At 45.1% G+C, this 21,580-nt stretch overlaps 3 protein-coding genes across 5 annotated transcripts; 1 reads left to right on the top strand and 2 right to left on the bottom strand.

The window, feature by feature from the left end:
• Window positions 1-3,282: 3,282 nt before the first annotated feature.
• On the bottom strand, window positions 3,283-8,780 carry slc25a34 (solute carrier family 25 member 34). 2 transcript variants are annotated; one of them, XM_027018736.2, is made up of 6 exons: window positions 8,707-8,780; window positions 7,497-8,299; window positions 6,456-6,521; window positions 4,948-5,100; window positions 4,258-4,392; window positions 3,283-4,159 (listed from the first exon to the last, which is right to left on the bottom strand). In XM_027018736.2, exons 2-6 carry the CDS (start codon window positions 7,974-7,976, stop codon window positions 3,983-3,985), a joined length of 1,011 nt encoding a protein of 336 aa, XP_026874537.2. In that variant the 5' UTR covers window positions 7,977-8,299; window positions 8,707-8,780; the 3' UTR covers window positions 3,283-3,982. The 2 variants fall into 2 exon arrangements, with proteins under 2 accessions (XP_026874537.2, XP_026874538.2); XM_027018737.2 differs by lacking the exon at window positions 8,707-8,780 and adding an exon at window positions 8,541-8,560.
• A 1,233-nt stretch (window positions 8,781-10,013) lies between these two features.
• On the bottom strand, window positions 10,014-17,135 carry fbxo42 (F-box protein 42). Of its 2 annotated transcripts, none has more exons than XM_035520591.1 (10): window positions 16,975-17,135; window positions 15,310-15,607; window positions 15,027-15,143; window positions 13,717-13,851; window positions 13,271-13,424; window positions 12,928-13,038; window positions 12,640-12,736; window positions 12,366-12,422; window positions 12,042-12,158; window positions 10,014-11,896 (listed from the first exon to the last, which is right to left on the bottom strand). In XM_035520591.1, the coding sequence occupies exons 2-10, from the start codon at window positions 15,596-15,598 to the stop codon at window positions 10,817-10,819; spliced, it is 2,157 nt and encodes a 718-aa protein (XP_035376484.1). In that variant the 5' UTR covers window positions 15,599-15,607; window positions 16,975-17,135; the 3' UTR covers window positions 10,014-10,816. The 2 variants fall into 2 exon arrangements, with proteins under 2 accessions (XP_035376484.1, XP_035376485.1); XM_035520592.1 differs by having other exon boundaries at window positions 15,310-15,603.
• A 537-nt stretch (window positions 17,136-17,672) lies between these two features.
• LOC113582783 (SUZ domain-containing protein 1-like) lies at window positions 17,673-19,945 on the top strand. The gene is made up of 4 exons (XM_027018740.2): window positions 17,673-17,861; window positions 18,297-18,346; window positions 18,513-18,767; window positions 19,226-19,945. Exons 1-4 carry the CDS (start codon window positions 17,811-17,813, stop codon window positions 19,335-19,337), a joined length of 468 nt encoding a protein of 155 aa, XP_026874541.1. The 5' UTR covers window positions 17,673-17,810; the 3' UTR covers window positions 19,338-19,945.
• Window positions 19,946-21,580: the final 1,635 nt, after the last annotated feature.

The following is a 21,580-nucleotide window of genomic DNA, read 5'->3' as shown; positions in this document are numbered from 1 at the left end:
TCACAGGCTCAGAATGTAGATGCTTCAGTTCCTACCTAGAGGGATGCTTGTAACATAGATAACAGAGACTCTGGGTCCTTTTCTATTTTCCCTCTACATTTGCTCTTATGGTGCTATATCTCTTCCCATGGATTCTCCTACCATTGCTATGACAATGATTCCCAACTAATCCTGTCTTTTCCACTTTTTGATGCACAGGTTTCTAGCCACATCTTGGTATGTTTGACCAACACCTAATCATGGATGGCAGCACACCACCTAAAGCTGAATCCCAGCAAGACAGAGTTGCTGCACATCTCTTGAGTAACTGATTCTTACAGGGATCTTGTTATCTCTTTTGTGAATTCAGGGCTCACTCCATTCAAGAATGCAAAAAAACATTGGCGTAATTGCGGATTATATTCTTAGATTGTGTCACAAACTTGACTCAGTCATGCAGATTTCTACTCTTCAACATCCAGAGAATTCATTCTTTCCTCTTCAGGGAGGCCACCTAGGTGCTTGTCATCTGCAGGCTTGACTACTGCAACTTACTCCTGGAAGGTTTTCCTACGCGTGCCAACCGGCCTTTACAACTGGTCTTCAATGCTCCTAAATTTTCCCATGTCACCCGACTACTCTGTTCACTTCAGTAGCTTTCTGTAGCTGCTTGTATCAGATATCAAACTGTATCTGTACCTTTCAGATCTGTAACTTGAGCCTTTGAAGCTTCAAGTATGGCTTGACTCACTATCCTTCAGGTTTCGTGGAAGACAAGCATCAAGACTCTTCTCTGTCCTAGCACCCAAGTGATGGAAGGAACTTTCAGTGTTTGTCTGAAAAGCAGATTCCCTCAGTCCCTTATTTTGTTTTTGGACTCTTACCTATTTGTGCTAGCGAAAGATGCTTTAAGGTTAGACAATTAAAAGCACCTTTGCAAAGTATGATCTGGGTATACACCTTTTACACTGAATGGCCCAGGATAAACACATGCCTGACACATCTCGCTCCAGGTCAACCCTTTTTACACTGATGTCCAGTATTAAAAGGGTCGCTTTCTTTTGCTATGTTCACATTATAAGCCTCGCTATTCAATTTAGATCAAATTGCTTATCTAGATGGTTCATATTTATAATTACAAGTGACCTATATCCATCTGTAATGTGAATGCATCTGTTCTCTGAAATGGGACACATGCATATTGATACATTTTTGCATGAGTCACCTGTGTCAACAACAATATAAAATATTATATCTGTGCGAAGACTCATGGTGTCGACAAAATAGATGTGCTAGTAGCTTATGAATGCCTTTTGCTGTGTCCACACAGCCCTGAAAAAAATCTAATTTGTCACATTAATCTATCACATGTGTCACTTTCACTTGCTGAAGGCAGCAGTGCTTGAGAGGAGGCCGTAGGGTGTAGAGGGTCAGGCCCAGGCCACGGCCTCACCACACAGTTGTGAGAAAGACTCCAGCGTGTGGCTCCGTGCTCGCTGCGACCCCCAGGCCAGCAGCCAGCTCAGAAGCATGCTGTGCCCCTCCTGCAGGAAGTGAAGAACTTAGGGCCCAGCTGCTGGCTAGGGATGGGCTAGCGGTGGGCGGCTTGGGTGTAGGGAGGCCGGAAATATGTGAGAGGCATACGGAGAGAAAAGCCAGATAGAATGTGTGGCATATCAGAAGCACAAAGACAGGCTGAACACATAAGAATTACCTTAAAGGGGAAATATGACCCCCCCCCCCCAAAAAAAAAAAATCAACTTTTCAGTGATTGTTCACATATATTTGGGTATCTTGAGTGCTTACCTGTGATGGACCGCTCCGCTTTCCACTGGTCACGTGGTTCGGGCCGCCGCGTGCGGCGCTTGGTTGTAGCCACGCCCCTGGTGTCTGCGCACACCTGCAGACGGTTTAGTGTGTATTGTCTGTGTGCACTTAAACTGATGGTGTGCGCTGTGTTGGTCAGTCGATGAACATGTATAAGTACGTTTGTCTTTGCTCATTAGTGTTTGTGTTCTTATGGGCTGTCAGACCCAGAAGCAGTATGGCAAAGCTAAAAGCTATGCACAGGTATTTCTTAAAACAGGCGTTACCTTCAATAAAATAAATGAAAATTAAAATGAATTAACAAAACAAATAAACAAAAACTCTATCCATATGAAAACAACAAAACAGACTGTTAAGCACTGTCAAAAACAAGCTGGTCTATTAGAAGCCGTAAAACAGTTATTATCGGTAGGCTAACAGCAATGACGTATTGACAAATAGTGGAATCATATGTGTGGACTTTTAATGAAGTGCAGCTGTTCCTCAGTATCACAGTAGACTAGAGTAATTGTACATTTATGTGTAAATATGTAGCATGTCCTGTTAGCAATGTTAAAATCAACACAAAATGGCATCATGTGTCCAAAGGCGATAACGGCGCACAATCTTGTTACAAGTTACAAGCCAAAAACACTCTGCGATGCTCTCTGTAAATCAGGTTTCTGACAGAGTCCCTCCCTATCAGAAACTTATGCTTTCTTAATGTCTTCACGCTGGATGACGTTTTGCAAAACGTCCATTTTCAGTGACCTAAAATGCAGTTTAGGGGATGAAAAGGCCAAAAATCACAGAAAAAGCATGAGTAGCTCATTATCATATAAAGGAACAGGCGCCCAAACTGGCCAATCTGAACACGGCTGTTTTGACAGGGTGAGAAAGGTTCTGTGGTGCTTGACCCTGTAGTATTTTGAGCAAAGCATTTCATAGAAATTTCATTGAGACCCCACAGAACTGTTTTAATTTGTTTAAAGGTTCCCCTTTTTCTATGATAAAACAACTGGTAACCATGCAGTGTATTATATGCCATGAACCAGCCACTATAAAAGTATTCTAACGTGTTTAAACAGCAGCTGAGCCTATGGCACACAAGGCTGAATGTACAGCAGTTGGGTTATGTCAGAGTGCAGCTGAGGGTGTAGTAGACCTAAGCACCGCAGATAAAAGGCTATGTTGCAGTTAGGCTAAGATTACAGTGGAGTATCACAGAAGCCTATACGAAAGAGCTGTAATGCACTGGAGAGCCTCTAACAATATACCACTAATTTCAAACTTTCAATATTCAAACCTGCCTCAAATCACGTTTTTAAAATCACAAAACTGCTTGTCGTTTATGTTGTAGAAGTTTAAAAGGTCGAAGTGCATGACTATTTACTCAGGGTAGATAATTTGTGTGCAATTTAACTTTGGAAAGGAACTTGACATATCTTGATATCTTGACATATCAAGGGTAGTACACTCACATATTAATGCAACACATTCAAGTACAAAATTATTTAATAAACTATTTTAAATGAGAATCAAATCAATGTGATTATATACACAGCTAAGGCAATTATACTGAAAGTCCTTTTCAATGTTATTCTATCTGGATATTTCGAGTAATCATTCCAGATTTTAGTGATCCTTCAGTTCCTATTCGATACTGTAAAGAAAAAAATGGACTGCATCTCGTGCGGTATTAGACCCAGTTTACTTCAATCCTCTTCTCTGGGCTCTGACTGGATCCAGATGGAGGTAACAGTTATGCTTTTTAGGTAAGTCTAAGAAAGCTAAAGACTAAATTATATTTATATTACATATTATATCGCAAGCTTTATGCTTGTCATTAGTAAATGTGCTTGGTGATCTCTCACACACACACACACACACACACACACACACACACACACACACACACACACACACACACAGTTTTATTCTCTGTTATATTTAAGTTCTTTGGAGTTCCAGACTTCTCAGGAGTGTGAGCAGCAGAGGCAGAATCCTCGAACTGGAGAGTAAGTTGATTCTAGAGCTCTCTAGACACTTTCCCAGAACAGCCATGGACCAGGTACAGCTTGTATGTGTGATTCAAAAATTCAACAAAACAGACCTAAAAACAGGGATTATTTGTCACCGGTAAAAAGATATTGGGCGTGTGCAGTTCGGCAGCAGGCCACAAGGGGGAAGCACTTCCTCAGGCCACACAATGCTGGAGCGCTTTCTGTCTCATGATGTCCCACAAGAACATGCTGAGAACAGTGTGGGGTGCCAGGCGTATGAACACAGGGCCCATTCCCTTATAGAGACCCAACACACCCTCCACACGCCACACTTTCAGCAGGCAGTCTAGGAAGCCTGTATAGAAATGTCCCTGGAGCAGGAGAATAGAGGAAAGAAGCACGGTCAGCAAGTTTTAATCGGCTTTTTGTGGGTAGTGTGTCAGAGTGTGTGAAACAGTGTGAGCTGTACCCTTTTCAACTTGTCCACAGGCTGGTTGTAAAGGCGTGTGCTGATGACATCAAATGGTGTCATGGTGATGGCCACAGCAACCCCGCTGATAATGGCAGCTGTCAAAGCGATCATCCAGCTGTTAGGACTGAACCACTGTGGGAAAGAGTCGCCAGGGTTTTAGGATAATGGTATAATCAGTACAAACTCACTCGCACTGAAGAAGAAAGCCAAACTGACTGTTCTCCACATGTCCCAGACTTCTTGACGACATACACCAGTTAAACGTAAGTGCATGTTAGTACAGCTCAGTTTTACACTGCACAGCTTACTGAACTTAGTTTGTGGTTTTCTACATGGAACTAACAGAATCTTTTATTTGTTTAATCTGATTAATTAGTATCGAATGGGCCTAATTTCCTCACTGTTCCTCCAAACAGTAGCATATATTTTAATTTACAGGTACGTTAGCAATACAAGAAAGATAGCAACAAATCTGTCTCATAGATAGTGACCGATTTGACTGACTGATACTGACTGATTTGTGTCTGACTGACTGACACCGTCTGATCTGCGTGTGATATTGCAGAATGTATTCACAGTTTTCTTACTTTAGACCAATTTAATATACATATGCAAATCTGGCTAAATCACAAGTGTCTCTGACATTAAATGATGTGACTGTATAGTGTGTAGGTAGGTGCGTCCTACCTGTCCACCTGCGACCCACTCTTTTGCTGAGCTGAAGGTGGCCAGCTGCGCCGCTGACCCCACCATGACCCTGGGCACCGCCCCGTTAACACCCCTCCACAGCCCAATTACACCCTCTCGCCTGTAGATGGCGACAAAGGCACTGGAGACGCCCTGAAGCACACAATAACAGTCACACTGAGGAAAACTGGACTGTGCTAAGGCTACCTGTAGGCAGACATTCAAATCTATTATTTTGTTATATATCTGAACCAATCTTTTCTTTAAAGTTCTGTCATATAAATCTCAGATCAAGTCTGTATCAATGTATTAATGTGATTTCTCTGCTGAGTTTAAACAGATAAGAGATGTGATTTGTAATAAAGGTTATTATAGTTATGGTTGGGATGGTGAGGTTAATCAGAGGAAGGATAAAACTAATCAAAGAGTCTAAAAACAGGAAAGTAGTACCTCTTCAAATAGTGCTCCTTTTTCAAAGCAAAATTTTTTTGTCATGTGCTCTTATAAATATGGACAACGTTTAGAAACAGCTGTTTGCCTGGTATTCGAAGGAGAAAAGGTAAAATGCCAGCAACAGAGTAGGGCATTCTAAGATGTTTTTATCCTTTTGCTCTGTTTGAGCCAAAAAACCTTCAAAATGCCTGATGATGTTCACTACTCACTCTGCTTTTTGTACACAGTAACATAATGCTCACTCAAATCCCACTTACATCTAAACCTAAAGTGCTTTGCACAAAGATTTCTGGGCAACACAGGTAAATGTAAATATGTAAAAACATATAATGTGAAACTGGCTATTCAAACAGATCATTACTGGTTTTCAGTAGTCTTAATTAGAGACTTTCCAGATCTCATTATTGAAAATAACCAACAGAATGAATGTATGCTTTACTCCATAATCAATGTAACCTGTCTTTTTATTTCCTGGGATTTTCTAAGACAGTAAAATGGTCAGATAATTCTTATTAGATCTTAATGAGTAACCTTATCAGACTCCCTATGCTTAATATCTGATAAACTGCTAAACTTTCCAAATGCCTCATAACCAGGTAACATTTACCGCTTACTCAGCTGGAGTTTTGTTTTTTGTTTTTTGAATCAAACATAAGTCCTGTTTTTCTCAGTGAACAAAGCAGACTCCTAAACTAAACTGCCCAGTTAGTAGAAACTTTGCTTTGAAAATGAACTGGATCCAGGTTATGCTTAGGCAAAGTTCAGCCTGGCTCTATAAAGGCAGTTCAGAGATTAACTGTTTGCTCTTAGCTCAGCGCCACATTGACAAACTATCAACTGTGTGTGCGTGTGCGGATAAAGTTCTTTGTCGTAGAGCAAATGTGTCATGCTCGTGTTTGCTCCTTCCTGATTGGCTGCAGCAGCTGCACTGCCGAGGAACTGGGCATGTACACACACACTCAAACTCAATGAGTGGAAATGGACATAAAGATAAAGATTAGTTATATTGTTATCGTGTGAGTGGCTCCGCTACATTTGACAAGGTGCATGTTTACCTGGTGGTTGTGCTGATGACCCACAGCGATGGCTGCCACACTCTGAGCCTGCAGGTGTGTTTTTACCTGCCGAGAGAAGTGGGAAATGTTCACACACCCGAATGAAGTTAGCCTGTCCTTGAAAGCAGTATCTCTCTGCGCTAGGTGTTTTTCCCCATCGTCTTAGAAGTGTAATGCGATAACGGGATCTCACGCTGCTCTGGAATAATGATGCGTTTATGTCGAGAAACAGGAACTCGCTTTCCTGAAGCCAGAGAAGCTCAAAGGCTTCAACCTGAGCACTTATGGAAACCCGTTTCCCCCTTTCGGTGTATTTTCCAGCATGCGGTCTGGTACTATGACCTCGCTTCCCTCCATGCTCTGAATCACACTTCTCAACATCCAAAACATTATTAAACCTTGAGACATCCGACTCCATAAGCCCCCTTCCTGCTCCCTGTGGATATACATAACACTATATGAAATGCTATATTTATGTGAAACTATCAAAGTCTATCTTGTCTACGCTACTCTCTCTTTAAGATCACTACCGTGGAGCTTAAGCAGGGTGAGGGGTGATATATATATATATATTTAGCGGCCCAAATCCACACGGCCACCTCAACACTTGAGAGAGCGTGTAGAGTTACAGTAGGCAGGGTGCAGACTGCAAACAGCCATAAAACCAACAACTCCAACAACGCGAACCATGTGGTGCAATCTGGGATGGGGTGGGGGTGAGTCATCTGCTTTCCCATCAAACTCACTTCCAAGACAGTGCACACTTAAGCACTACAAGACGTAAGGAGGAAGTGCATATCCAGAACTCTAAATTAGGAGGCTTTATCTCTGCTTATGGAGGACAGGTTTAACATGTTAAACAGGATCAGTTCAAATATTCAGAAGGGCCTGTATGGTGAAAGCCATTGGAAGGGACTGTTCGGCACAACCAATAAGCTACAGAGAACTGATGACTCCAGTTTTGTTCTCACATCAACTAGATCGGGCATTTAGAGGAATAAATGAGGTTTCCGTTTAATTTACATCAATCTGTGGACTCACCAGATATGCAGGAGAGGCAAAGAAGGCTCCCAGCGCACCCGCGGCAGCACCCGCTATCAGACTACCCCCCAGGGCTGTGGTTAGGCCTGCGGCCTCGGTGTAGGAGTAGACCCCAAGCCGGAGCCCGTTCATCAGGGCCTGGTAGAGCAGGCCGGCTGCAAGACCCTTCTGGAGGCCGCGGAGGCCATCAGTGCGGCCCACCAACCAGAGGGCCTGCAGGACGCCACGGTAGTGCCGCTGATAGGAGCCCCGAGCTCGCAACTCTCCCTGTAGCTGCAGGCGGGTCTTGACCACCTCCAGGGGGTTGGTGACAACGCAGGCCCCACAGCAGGCCAGAGCCCCCAGGGTGAAGTCCAGTGGGGGCCAGAGGGCACGGGGAGGTCCAGCAGGAGTGGAGCCTGATCGGGGGAGAGGAGCCATGGAGCTCGGCGTGATGAAGGCTGTGCTCTGTGGGCATCTGATTAGCTGGATGCCTGTCATACCTGCAGTCCTTGTAGGCAGCTGGGAGGTTGCATGTGTGATGGCAGAGGCAGAGGTGACGATGGTCTTAGTGATAGGGAATTCCAGTTTCTTCTTTATTCCTTGAACAGTCCTAGCGAGCTCTTTAGCACGTATGATGAAGCCCAAATAATGAAGTAGTCACGTGTTTTTTGCAGCGGCGGTAGAGTTTCATTAATGCTTATGCATGCGCACTTAAGCCTGTGTTTTAAGCCCGTGCAGGTCCCACCCTCAGTCTGCATGCGGGTAGGTGGAGCAGTCCCAAAAACCTTCACAGGAACCAGTACGTGAAGCCAGTAAGACTTCTGCAAAACATTAGAGCAGATGTGGGTCAGTTTCAGCACTCAGTAAAATGAAACACTGAAGGAAGTCATTTAAAAATGGGTTAAGGATCTGTGGCGGTCAATAGGAAAACCGGGTCTGCTGAGACTGACACGGAAAGGAGGACATTTAATAGGCTAAATAAGAATTGTCGAAGCCCGTTTTTAATGTAAGTTTTTATATATAGTAGTATATAATATAGTTAATTAATAGTAAATTACATACATAATTACACGCGCTCGCACTCACTAAAAGCTCACGATGGACAAAATCACTTCGCTGACATTAATTAACAGAAAAAAAGGCTTCGTTAAGTTGTAACATGGTCTGAAAGTGCCCGTTTCCTTTTCTCGGACTCAGCCGTTATTACTCTAATTCCAGATATACTTACCCCATGGCCCTTGATGGCGCTCTGTCTCCAGCTTTACGATGGACGAGCGTAAGTAAACATGTCTTTGAGCCGAGCCCTTCCTCTCAGCCAATCACAGGAGCCCGTTTCCCCGACAGCAAACGGACTCTCCAGCGTCCAGCCAATCAAATTCAACATACCGCCTCTTCGTGGGTTCGACATAATGCAGTCAAAATGTGTGAAAGGTTAAGATCCATAAAGGTGATGGCGCGTCAAACAATGCGTCAAAGGCTCTGGCAAGATCAGTAGAAATCTGTCAAAGAAGCAGTACGTAACTCCGAGTATCAAAGCAAACACAGCACACTCTGCTTCGATGTTATGCTGAGTATCAGGTTTCCAAACAGCTTCATTTCGATAATGCAAATGAGGTTTTCAGTGATCTAAAACACACTCAAACAAACACTTTGCGTACGGTAGACAGAGACAAACATATAACAACGGCAGTCTCCACAAAACATCAAATGCAGTAATTCTTACTGAGTGGAATAATTTTAAGATACAGTCCTTTAAATGCTTGGGCAGACTAGCGCCCCCTTACGCATACGTTCTGTGTGTGTCTTACTGGTCTTACTGGTGTGCCAAATGCTGCGCGCAACCCCAGACCAGCTGTCACTCAGCACATGCGCCTGTGCCCACTTTCCTCGTAAACACAGCACATTAAGAGATTCACCCTGCATTGGATTGGTCTCTTCCTTTTCATTTTCAGAAGACGAAACGTGCAAAGACAGATAGCTTCACTCAGCTTGTACATTCACGTCCCACTGTATATATCCACTTTGTTAAAGGCCCTACATGTAATATACTATGGTTACTTGGTCCAAATAGGCATTTATACACTGATTTGAAGTACATTTATGGCATTTATCTGAAACCTATCCAAAGTCACAATTCTGACTGAAGAAAACTTGAGCAATTGAGGATTAAAGGCCTTGCTCAGGGACCCAGCAGTGGCAGCTTGGCAGTGGTGGGGCTTGAACTGGCAACATTACTAGTCAAGCACCTTAACTACTGAGCTACCACTGCCGCATTTATGTTTTGGGCTGTGTTAAAAAACACATGCAGTTTAATTGTAATAATGGCCTAAGATTAAATGTAACATTCCACAAGGTGGTCTCCATTGGAGATGCTTTACCATCAACCCGTCTTTAAAGCTTTTGTAATTAACAGGTCACAAATTATCTGTGCAATAGACACTAAGTTGACCTCACTTTAGACAGCATTACTGTGTCAATCAAGCACTTTATCCAAACGCAGCCCTGCAAGAGAAGAAAGGACACACACCTGGGCACTTAAGACATGAAGGCCTTTATTGTTTTAATTTGCTTAGAGTACACAGCAACAGAGCCCCCTCCCCTCCCTGTCTGTACCTACCAAACAGCAATCACCACACAGTGGCATTCTCTCACAAAGGCAAACACACCCACACAAATTCATTCACAGACACATGCAGGGACTCACTCCCTTCCTTCTTCAAACAAACAAACAGACACACACACACACATCAAATTCAGACGCATGCAGGGACTTACTCCCTTCCTCCCTTAAACACACACACACACACAAATTCATTTTTTTATGTAAACAATGCAGGCAGGAAGTGAGATATAAAAGCAAGGTAGTTGTTCTGATCCCTCAACCTCCTGTTTGCCGTCGCATTCTGTCTGCTCAATGACACAGTAACACGACTGCAAAACACATAGGAACAATCTCTTCAATTTCTCTCCTCTCCAATCTCACACAGAGACATAGACACAGACAAACAGACACACGCTCAGAAGGAGTCAAGTTCAGGAGAAACCAGTCAGTCATCCAACAATGCGTCATCACTGCGAGTCTAGTATGCGTGTTGAAATGTGTGGGTTTTTCTTATTTTGCAAACTGCCATAACAGAATTAGTGTGGGGAAAGACACAGATGGCAGCTATTAGTGACAGGCTTGTTTCGATATGCTTCCTCTCTCACTCCTTCTCCTGCTCCCTTTCCACAGCAGAAGGCAGGTCTCAGCTTCAGTCTGCATACATGTAGGCCAGATTGCAGGACCTCTCCAAAACTGGACGACACGAACCGCTCACACTGACCCCGCCTTTTCCTCATTACCTTTTTGCCCGTACGAAGTACAAGGCGTTGGTTTTAGGGTAGTACTTCACATTCTGCTTTTTGTCCATCAGCCCTCCGAAGATGATGAGCTCACCCCGACCCTGCACCACTGTGTGGAGGCTCGTTTCGGGCGGCCCCGTGACAGCGGCGGGGGTGCTGCTGCCGTACACCCTCCACGAGACTACGCCATCTGCCTTGGAGCGAGAAATGTCCAGCACGTACATCTGCATGGGCTTGCAGTTGAGTGACTGGTACAGCGGCTTGCCCACATTCAGGCTCTGGGGTGGGTGGTGGCCTAGCCGGCGCGCGATTGGTGGGATGGAGTGTCCATCGGTGGCTGCGGCCTGCGGCGGACTGGAGGAGGCAGAGGAAGGGGCGGGAGGAGTGCTACTGGAGGCAGAACCTCCACCGGGTTGGTTTGCAGAGGAAGAGGAGGGCAGGGAGGATGAAGTAGAAGCAGACAGGGCTTTGACAGCCTCGAGGCCTCGGCGCAGAGCAGCAGGAGACACGGCACCGGGAGGTGTTCGAGGCGAGGCGGGAGGAGGGGGTGTGTGCAGGCCGTTTGTGCTGGGCTGCTCATGAGGAGGAGCTACAGAGGAAGAGGGGAAAGTTGATGAAGAAGGAGGTGGGGATTCCCAGCCATAGTCGGTGGGTATGTGGGCATGGCTGTGTGGACGAGAAGGTGGGGAAGCAGCCTGGGAGGGGCTAGTGCGGGGTGAGGGGGAGGAGCCGTTGAGCAGCGGGGGGAGGGAGTGAAGGGGCGGGCTATCTGGGCCCTGTGACGGAGAGGGTTGCTGCGAGGAGGAGGGGCTTCCATCTCTGGCTCCGCCTCTGGCTGCTGATGGACGCGGACGGAGTGTTCCCCATCGCCCATTAACGCAGGGTGCTTCTTCGATCGAACCCAGTATAACACCAGCAGCACCACTGCGCACAGGCGACTGGGAGCGCAGAGAGGGTGGATCCGGGCCCAGTGGAGCGGGTGTTGCACTGATAGGGGAGGGGCGGGAGTTAAGGCTGGGGCTCAAGGGAGCTCGACCGGAAGGGGCTTGGGAGAAGACCACCACACATTGCCCCACCTGGAGAGAGAGAGAAAGAGACAGAGAATAAGAATAGGAAAGAGAGAGACATAAATGGAATTATTTTCCAGCAAGGAGGATAATCACATGGATCATGATGTACTTACACACACACACACACACACACACACACACACACACACACCTTGCAAGCTGGGTGGCACCAGAGTTCAGGAGCTCCATGCTCTTCATTCTCCACTCGCAGTTGCTGCCATGTCCACGTGGGGGAGCCCATATGCAGGAGCCAGGCATCCTTTAACAGCTGGAAAACAGCAAAGAAAAAACATTGTAGAAAATCTGCATTGTAAACATAACCAACCAACACCCGCCCCGCCCCGCACCGCCTCCACCCACACACCACATCTATGCATAAACCAAACAGTGGCATATAATGCCATGTCAGCACAACTGTCCAGTGAGTCTCAGTTGTGGAAGACTGATGAATGAGTTTGAATGAAAGGACACTCACTGCGTTAGGTCCCCCACAGCCACCAAGGATGAGCAGGGTCTCCTTGTCTATGACAATCTGTAGCAGAAACACAGGCAGACAGGTTTCATCATTCTGCAGCAGCTACGAGACAAAGCCAAGTCCCAAGGCCCCTAAAACCCGTGGGCCCGAGCAGATCAGTGCTGCTGCAGGCTTGCATTACAAAGATCTGCAGTTATAAAGCCCCCAGAGAATTTTGGCAGTTATAACGAGGAAAACAGACAAGTGTTTGGGATGAGGGAGAACAGCGACTCACCTGCGATTGACCACCACGTGGGTGAGGGGAGGGGCCTGTGATTGTGGGCTTAGACCAGGACCACTGCTCCAGATCCAGAACCCACACCTCGTTACTCCTGAAAATACACATACACACATCATTAATCCTCAGAGACTTTTCATGCACACAAACATTGACTTCTGAAACCTCTGAGAAAAAGACAGAATGAAAGACACATAATATGCAGAAAAAGACAACAGAGAGAAACAACACAGACAGGTGCTTCTGGAGCCATGTTGGTTCCAGAAGATCAACAGGGTTACGTACATTTGCCGAGCTCCGAGTGATCCTCCAAACACCACCATAGTGTTATTGATGACGGAAGAAGAATGGCCAGCCATGGGAGGAGGGCCATGGGTCGTAACGATGCAGTTCCACCTGAGAGGGAGGGAGGCAGAGAGAGAATGTCAGGTCACTGCATACAAAGAGTACTGAGGCAAGTCAGATTTGTTGCCATATATACAGGTTAATTGATTATTGATTTGAGCATTGTTAGAATTATTAGGCTAAAGAGAATTATTCAAGCTTTCAAACCAAACAAATGCTATCAGAAAGAAAATGCATCCCTACACTCATCTACTAAATTCATTTGTTCATTCATTCATGTCACCAGTTTTTGGAGGGTGAGTATGTGTGGATCTCGTCAAAGAAGCGCTCCGGTTGGTGGAGAGGGTACGGGCTGGGCCGAGTCCAGCCCCCAAACAGCACCAGTAGATCTCTGAACATCACCAGTGTGGCCCCTGCTTTGGGGGACGGATAGGACCCTGCACAGAAGGAAACAAAAATCAGCTCTTCAAAAAAACAAAAAACAAACAAAAAACCCCCAGAAAAACCAGTTAACATACAGTGTGTATATGTGTGTATATGTGTGTGTGTGTGTGTGTGTGTGTGTGTAAACCAGGGGTCTATTCAACGGTCTGTAAAACAAGTTTGTGCGTGTATCTAATGCTCTACAGTAAAAACGGCAGATGTTTGCGCACCTAAATTTGCACTCTAAGCACAGCAGGAGCGCAGGTGTGTCCGTGTGTGTGTAGGTGCGTGCATGCACTCATGTACCTGATGCCAGCGGGCGTATCCACTCCTTGCTATTCAGGTCAAGCCTCCACAGGTCGTTAAAGGCAGCGTTGCAGCTGCTCTGCGTGCAGCCTCCAAACACGTACATGGACTGGTTAGAATCATAGTAACATGCACCTTCAGAAGAGAAACAGGTACATGGACTGGTTAGAGTTATAGTAACACACCTTCAGAAGACAAACGCACAAATACTCAGTCATGCAATGCTTTAACACCACACATCGGCTGCTATTTTCATAACGATTAAAGTTAATGTAAACATTATTTAACTGAATCAGTTGACAGATCACGAAAGAGACATTAGAGGTGGGGAAAGTCTCACAGTTCTATAAGATAAAAGGCAAAGGCGAATGTTTTCATTTCGTGAAAAAGTGTTGCAATAAACACTTTATACCACAAAGCCTCTAGCTGTGACAAAATATATTCCCCCCAGGGCCAAGAGCTTTGGCTGCATCTAACTGATGCATATTCCAGGCAGAGCTGACGTACAATATCATGCACTTTTGGGATGATATGATCTGCCGAGCAAGCAATACAGATGAGTATTACATCTACCCTAAACACACTCTCCCCTGACCCTGTCCTGGGGTGGGTTCTGTGGGTCAAAGGGTGTGTGTGCATGCATGTGGGTGGGGTGGAAAACCGAATGACAATGAGAGCCTTTTCACACTGTCCTGCTGAGTAAGCACTTTCTCACCAAACCCCTGTGGGAAGCAGTAGCCCCACTGCATAGACACACCACCCCCACCATGGAGGTCAGACTCTCAGGAGACTAAAGGGGCAGACAGCTCCCTCACTCAGCCTCACGCGTGCACGCACACACACACACACACACACACACACACACACACACACACACACACACACAAAATCTGTGTAAACGCCTGCTTTAGGAATCCTACATTACCTACACCTCAACCCTGTTTAATGGGTGCATTGGAGATGGGCAAACGTTTTCCTCTCATTTACTTTATATGTAAATATCTTCTCAATTTTAACAAATGTCTTTTTTAAGCTCTTGGCAAAAAGTCAATTGTATCAATTTATTATTTTGTTCACAAGGGGGATTTTTGCAGAAAGGTGTAAATTTGCACACAAGTGGAAGTTCACACTTTCAAAACGCATTCTCCATTCATCTTACCACAACCAAAAGGTTTTAAATGCTTATTTAAGAAACTCTTGTAAATCCCACAGGTTAAATATGGCAACCTGTAGGCAGACATGTGATCTGGCGAAGTGGCACCATTTTGACCATGTTTAAGGTGCGAGGGGAGTATGGGTGGGGTACTGACTGTGGGAAAAGCGCTGGGTGATGGGCGTGCCAGGATATGGATAGGTGCGACTCTCCCACTGGATATTTCCTTCCTGCACTGCCTTCAGGAATCCATGGTAACACTGATGTGCCACACCTAGAGACATCGCAGAAGACAATGAAGCCCTTTGAAGAACTGTTAAAGGGTAATTGTCAGGACTGCAGTAATTTTATAACAAACCATGACTCAGTCACACATGGGTTACTAACAGCATTAATAATTGCAATAACTAGACACGTAGTGACCATTTAAGTGGACTAACCTTTGATGAGGCGATACCACTGCTTGCACACCAGGGCAGCAGTCTTATGCTCCTGATAAGGAGACAGGAAAGACAGGATATACTCAAGCACCTCCTCTGGCAGCTGCCCCATGACTCTTTGCCTGCTTCTCCCTGGCAGCTGGGAGCTGTCCGAATTCGGGTCTCCAGTGACGCCGCCTGATTTCATTTCCACAGCCTGGCCCTCAGTAGGACCTGGCAGCGTGGGGCCACCATCTTCGGTGTCCATGTCAACGAAGCAACCGTCCTCGCTGCCAGAGGACCTGGACATGCTGTCTGCCTGCAGATGTAGACTTGGGTCAGACCAACAGACAGACAAACTGACAGACCAACAGACAAACAGAGACTAAGAGAGGGAGATCTGTGCCATATCGCAGTTCAGAAAACCGATGTGCTTGCAACTTTTGAGAAACAGCACAGGACTGCGTAAATATTTCTGCAGATGCAGGAAACTTTCTCCATGGCATCACATTTCTTCACATATTGATAGAACTCTCCATCAGACTACATCTGCAGAAGACAAATTCTCCAGATTTCAAGTCAATTATACAGTCATTTTCTAAAAACAGAGGAGCTTAATAAAAAAGTGAAAGTTGAACCTCTGATTCTGTCTACACTCTAACATACAGCAATGTATTCTGAGATAGATATCTATCAGAATATATTACTATATAAATACTTATGTTCTCCACGTCTCTCCAAACAAACAACATCAGTGACATTCATGTATTATCAGTATCGACGATTACCTGTGTGTGTGTGTGTGTGTGTGTGTGTGTGTGTAATATGCCTGGTGTACCTTGTCGAGTAGCCTATATATTTGAGTAGCATCCTCAAATAACTGCTAAAACCCAGCTCTAGATTTTAAAACTTTTGCCAGTTGTAGTATTGGTAGGAAAACGACATTGCAAGCGTATTTCTGTAGCCTGATGCATCACAGCTAGCATGACATCAGTCCTTATATGGCTACTATAGTGACGGCCAAGCTATACAGGGCTGGCTTAAGCTTGGACATTATTTCTGCGTTACTGGACGATCGATGTGCTAACAGAGTCACCAATGTTTAGACTGAGATGCTGCAGGGACAATAATTCATGGTTTGGCACATCAAAACCAAATATTCCAAATATTTTTTGTCGCCAATTAAAGGTAATTCGTCAGAACAGCTAGCTAACTTAGCTAACTAGGCTATGCGAGATATTTCTTTTGTAGACTACCTGAATAAGCTAGCTAGGCTAGCTAAGCAGGCAGCAAGCAAGCAAGCCAGCAAGCCAGCTCTTCTCAAAAATATTAACGCCACTGCCACATTTGCGATTTTATTCCAAAAATGGTAGCACACAAACAAACGACGGAGTATCTTAATCCTAGCTTTTGCTCATCGACTGCTAGAAAAACGTGAGCTACATTGGATAGGCTGTGGGGAAACTATGATGTTATGACAACAAACCTTGCTAACCTAGCTAAGCAGCGACTGTGCGGGTGGACCAGCTAAACTAACGTTATTTTACCTGCGGACGCTGCTTAGCCAGCTAACCGTGCTAACCGTGCTAGCTAACTTTAGAAATTGTGAGCACACTAGCGCTAGCTGTGTTCCGGAACGAATATAGATTGGGCAAATGTATCGAGCCTACTGACTCCTACAATTACCGTTGTATCTGTGTCCTCCCTTTCCCGTTTTTCTGTTTTCTGATCGCTGTCTTTTGATTCCCTTTATCAGCTTCTGCAGTTAGTCTCCTCACTCCAAACATTCGCCATCTTCCACCCTAGAAGAGCTCCTTCCGCACGCGCACGGGGAACGCGCACGAGGAACGCGCACGAGGAACGCGCACGGGGAACGCGCACGGGGGTCGCCACCGTCCGGGAGGTGCGAGGCCGAACAAAAGCGACGACTTGTCAACAGCAGCACCAGTGCCTTGGCCTCTTCAAAGCTCTTATGAGCTCTTATACGATGTTTTGGAACAATAAACGCCATCAGCATTGAGATAATGTGTGAGGTCGTTGAGGCGGATGTCACTGAATTCTCAGACCAAGTTTTAAGTACAAGAACTGTTAGGTTCAAGGCTAAATATAAAAATATATTATTATAACATACGGTTATCTTATCAGATCCGTTTCCTGTCACTGTTAAAAGTTATTGTTCTCTTGCACAGGTCAGAATGCACATCGCATGATAAACACTCGCATTTGTTGCGTATCGCTGACAGTTTGCAGCAGTGATTATAAACAGAAAAACAACATCTGTTAGTGTTCATCTCTTTATTTCCCAGTGGGAACACATTGCTAGTTTTTATATAGCTAAATAAAAACAGAAAGTTTTTGTCACTGTCATGTAAGCGTCCTGGGATCTTTGGGAAACCTGTAGGGACGCAGGACTCTGCTAGGCGGCAGCCAAGCGCAAAGCTTGAGGCTTCAAAAATAAAAGTATGAGAGTCGTAGGTTTGTCCTCGAGTAGCCGGGCAGCTCCAGCTCCAGCTAGCTAGATCATGGAAGAGGAAGATGTGTCTGATAATTGGGAGGATGCTGCAGATAGCGGAGTAAGACAACTGTCCTTTTTTTGCAGTTTTAGTGACGTCCGTAAGATGTGGTCTTTATTGCTTTAATGTATTTAGCCTCTGGTAGTGGGGAGGCCTGGCTGAGTTTATAGCAACTGAAGTGGGTTTGTATTCGTAGCTAACCGGTTAGCCGGCTAGCTTGGTACCATCTAGCTAGGATGATTTCATTAATAGAGTTGGTAGCCATACGGAAATGTATAGCTGGCTACCAACCCATAGGTCTGGCTGTATATGTTCCTATTAAGTGTATTTTTCTCTCATTTTGCAGCATCTTTGTATTTACTTTTAATGTTGAACGTGGCAAGTTAGCTAAGCTTATTTGCTCGCTAGATAGCTGCCTAGCTAACAACGCTAGCTAGCTAGAAATCTAAGTAGCTAGCTACTAGATAATGTTTGACCCCCATGTTTTATCTGCAGGAGATTGAGAGAAGATTGGAGGCGAAACTGAAAATCAATGAGAAATCTAAGTGAGTGGTAGTAGCGAACTGTTCAAACACGTCAGTAGCTGTGTTTAAGTTAGTGGAGTAACGTTAGTGAACAATGGTTTGTCAGCTGAAGGGATCAATGATGCCTGTATGGATTACGCAGTATTTTGGTACTGGCTGTATAAATCCTCAACTCTGTTCTCTACAGTAGCAAAAGCTTGCCCGTTAAGACCGCCGTGGTCATTCAGGACGATTCCCTGCCTGCGGCCCCCCCTCCGCAGATCCGTATCCTTAAGCGGCCGCCCAACAACGGATCCCTGGGAGCGCAGGGTGCATCTGCCCGCCCGGCGCATCAAGTGAAGTCCCTGGCTCAGAGGGAGGCAGAGTACGCCGAAGCCAGGAGGAGGATTCTGGGCAGCGCCAGCGCCGAAGAGCCATCTCAGGAAAGGCAGGAAGCAGACAGGTGAGACATACAAGTGCTTACTAAACAAGAGGAGGACATTTTAACACAGGTGTCTAAAATGCTTTCATGGACTAGGCATAGACTGGCACATGATATTCTGTAGGGTGTATACGGTGGCCAAAAAAAACCCACAGTCTTAATGCTTCATTACATACATTTTATATATGAGCTGTGGTCCTAGCTATATACTAAGAATTGCATAATGTGACTTACAGTTATATTTTAACTCGGTGTGCTGCTACCTAGGTATGATGAGTAGTCTTGGCTATATTTTGAGAGAAAAAAACATCCTGTATTCTAACAGAAAATTAAGAGTCATTAGAGAAGAAATGGCTGTTGCAGCCATTTTGGACGTGAGCCATTTCCTGTAATCTTGTCACTGTAAATAGTTTATTGATGTTGATCACTGTTGACTTAATTTAACTCTCTCTCTCTCTCTCTCATTCTTTTCCTCTCAGACCAGTCCTTGCCAGTGGTCCGTCCACATCAGAATCTCTGCGGCCAAACAATCACATCATCCGCCAGCCACTAGGGCCAGACGGTACCGCAGGTTTCCGACTCAGCCGATAGAGATGGGAAGAGCATAAGGGGGGAGGTGGTGGTGCTAACCCATGTGGAGTGAGTTTGAGTCTCAGTGTGTGTGTGCTGTGAGCAAGGGGAGAGGCAGTGGAGGGGCTGCACACTCAGAGCAGGTAGGCGGGCCGAGCGGCTCGGACGACTGTGTGTCGACCTGCTTTGGTACACATCCCACAGCCCAACAAGCCCTTCCTCCTGCAGGCTGTGCCAGCGGAGCTCACAGGAGAAAGTCGAGTGAGGAGGGGTTGGGAGGCTGGCTGGGCCATGTTTAGATAAGGCTCCTTCTCTCTCGCTCTTGCTGTCTGTCTGTCTGTGTGTCTGTCTGTCTCTCTCTCTCTCTCTCTCTCTCTCTCTCTCTCTCTCTCTCTCTCACCCTCACTCTAGGACTCTACACTGTGAGGCTCTTGCTAACCACCCCCTATCCCTCCTATGAGTAATAGATGCTGCAGTTTGGGGATTTCTGCTAAAACCCAAGTCATGAATCACTGCAGCTCAGAGGCCAGCGATAAGGGTACTGCAATAATAGATATATTAGAGAATTATGACAGGCTTATAAGACAGCACCCAGATAGATTGTGCGATGAGTATGTTTACCCTGGTTCTCTGTCAGTGCACACTGAGCTTGGACGGTAGGGGGTGAGGAATGGCTGGTTCAGTTTTTCCTGACTGGACCTTTAAATTGATGTAGGGATGTCCCACTACGGACTGAAGAAACAACACACAAGATATGGTTACGAAGGCACCAGTGTCAGAATCCACAGAGCAATAACTATTGAGGAGAACCCTGCCAGACTGGGAGGGGAGATAGGTTTGTATTTGAAAAGGTTAAAGTTTTTAGTGCCTGTTTGTTTGGTTTTGTTTATTCCATTTAGCTTTCTGTTTTATATATAATAGCCTGTAAAGAATTTTTTGTTCATGTTTTAGACTAGTGCAAAAAACCGAACCAGATAATTCAACATATTGGTATCTACAACATTTATCTTTTCTTTTTTATAACCTGATCTTGATGTTTTGTGCAGTATGAAGATAGAACTGCAAAGCTCAGTGTAATGACTTGACTTCAGTGAGGGCGACGTAGGCCTCCTTAAGAGATTTGCCATCAAAAGATTCATCACAAATGCTTCTGAAAAGAAGAGTGTTTGAGCCATTTGGAGGTTTTCTGAGAGTGAATGGATTTATTTGCCAGATGTGAACTGTCTTATTGGGGGTGTGTGTGTGTGTGTGTGTGTGTGTGTGTGTGTGTGTGTGTGTGTGTGTGTGTGTGTGTGTGTGTGTGTGTGTGTGTGTGTGTGTGTGTGGACAGTGGGCAGCTTTAAGCAGGCTTTGTAAGAGTGCTGTGTCTCAAACGATATCTACACAGTTCTGTCTTTCTGTCTCCTTTATTTAGTGTTTTCTCTGCTGGTTCTTCAGACACAAACCGTTTTTTTTTCACTAAATTACCCTGTCTGTATTCTGCATTGCTGTCCTTTATTAGTTTTAAGGACTGGGTTTAGAAGAATACTGAAAAATGCTTTAAAAAATGAATTAGTGTGTCTCATTAGCATTATGCTAAATGCCGTTTGGCTTATATTCATTATTTGCATTTGACTGATGGGTTTCTTTAATGTGTGTCTGGCCTAGCCTTCCATATAACCTGCGCTCAGGAACTAAGGTCATCAGACCTGCTTTGTTTTATCAAAGAGTGAGCTCACCCTAAGCCCTAGTGTATAGTTACTGTGTTCTGTCTGTCCAACCACCTTGGCGGTTGTAGCTGGTGTCAATCTATAGCTCCCTGCTCCCTGAAACTCCAGTGAAAGAGGGAGGATGGTTATTAAAAAAACAAAACTAGGGCAGTTTTTATGGTCACAAATTAGCCTTGGGCCTAGACCATACCAGGGGAAATTCTAAATCGAATATCTTTTATGTAGTTTAGGATTGGGGTTAATCTGTGAGCAGGAAACTGCCCTGTTGAGAAAAGCCTGCAAAAGCCTCCAAGTCCCTTTAACTGGTGGAAAATGCTCAGCATTTGAATACAAATTGTCAAGTTTTGGGGTCTCTTTTGGCTTGTTAAAGCAGTCTATTTTTCTACTTGTCATCACTACTATAGGCTTTTAGAAATGCATACACACCTGCTGTAACCTCAACATGTAACACTGGCCTGTCAGGTTCTGAGACAAAGTCTTGCGGTTAGCGTTATTGACTAGCATAGTTCTACGGCTTGCAGCAGGGTGATCAAAGCATATGAAGCCTTCTCTGCT

This window comes from Electrophorus electricus, chromosome 20 (assembly GCF_013358815.1).
Source record: "Electrophorus electricus isolate fEleEle1 chromosome 20, fEleEle1.pri, whole genome shotgun sequence".
Taxonomy (NCBI): domain Eukaryota; kingdom Metazoa; phylum Chordata; class Actinopteri; order Gymnotiformes; family Gymnotidae; genus Electrophorus; species Electrophorus electricus.
Note: the sequence above shows the minus strand (reverse complement) of the source record. Positions and strands in the feature narration are given on the sequence as shown.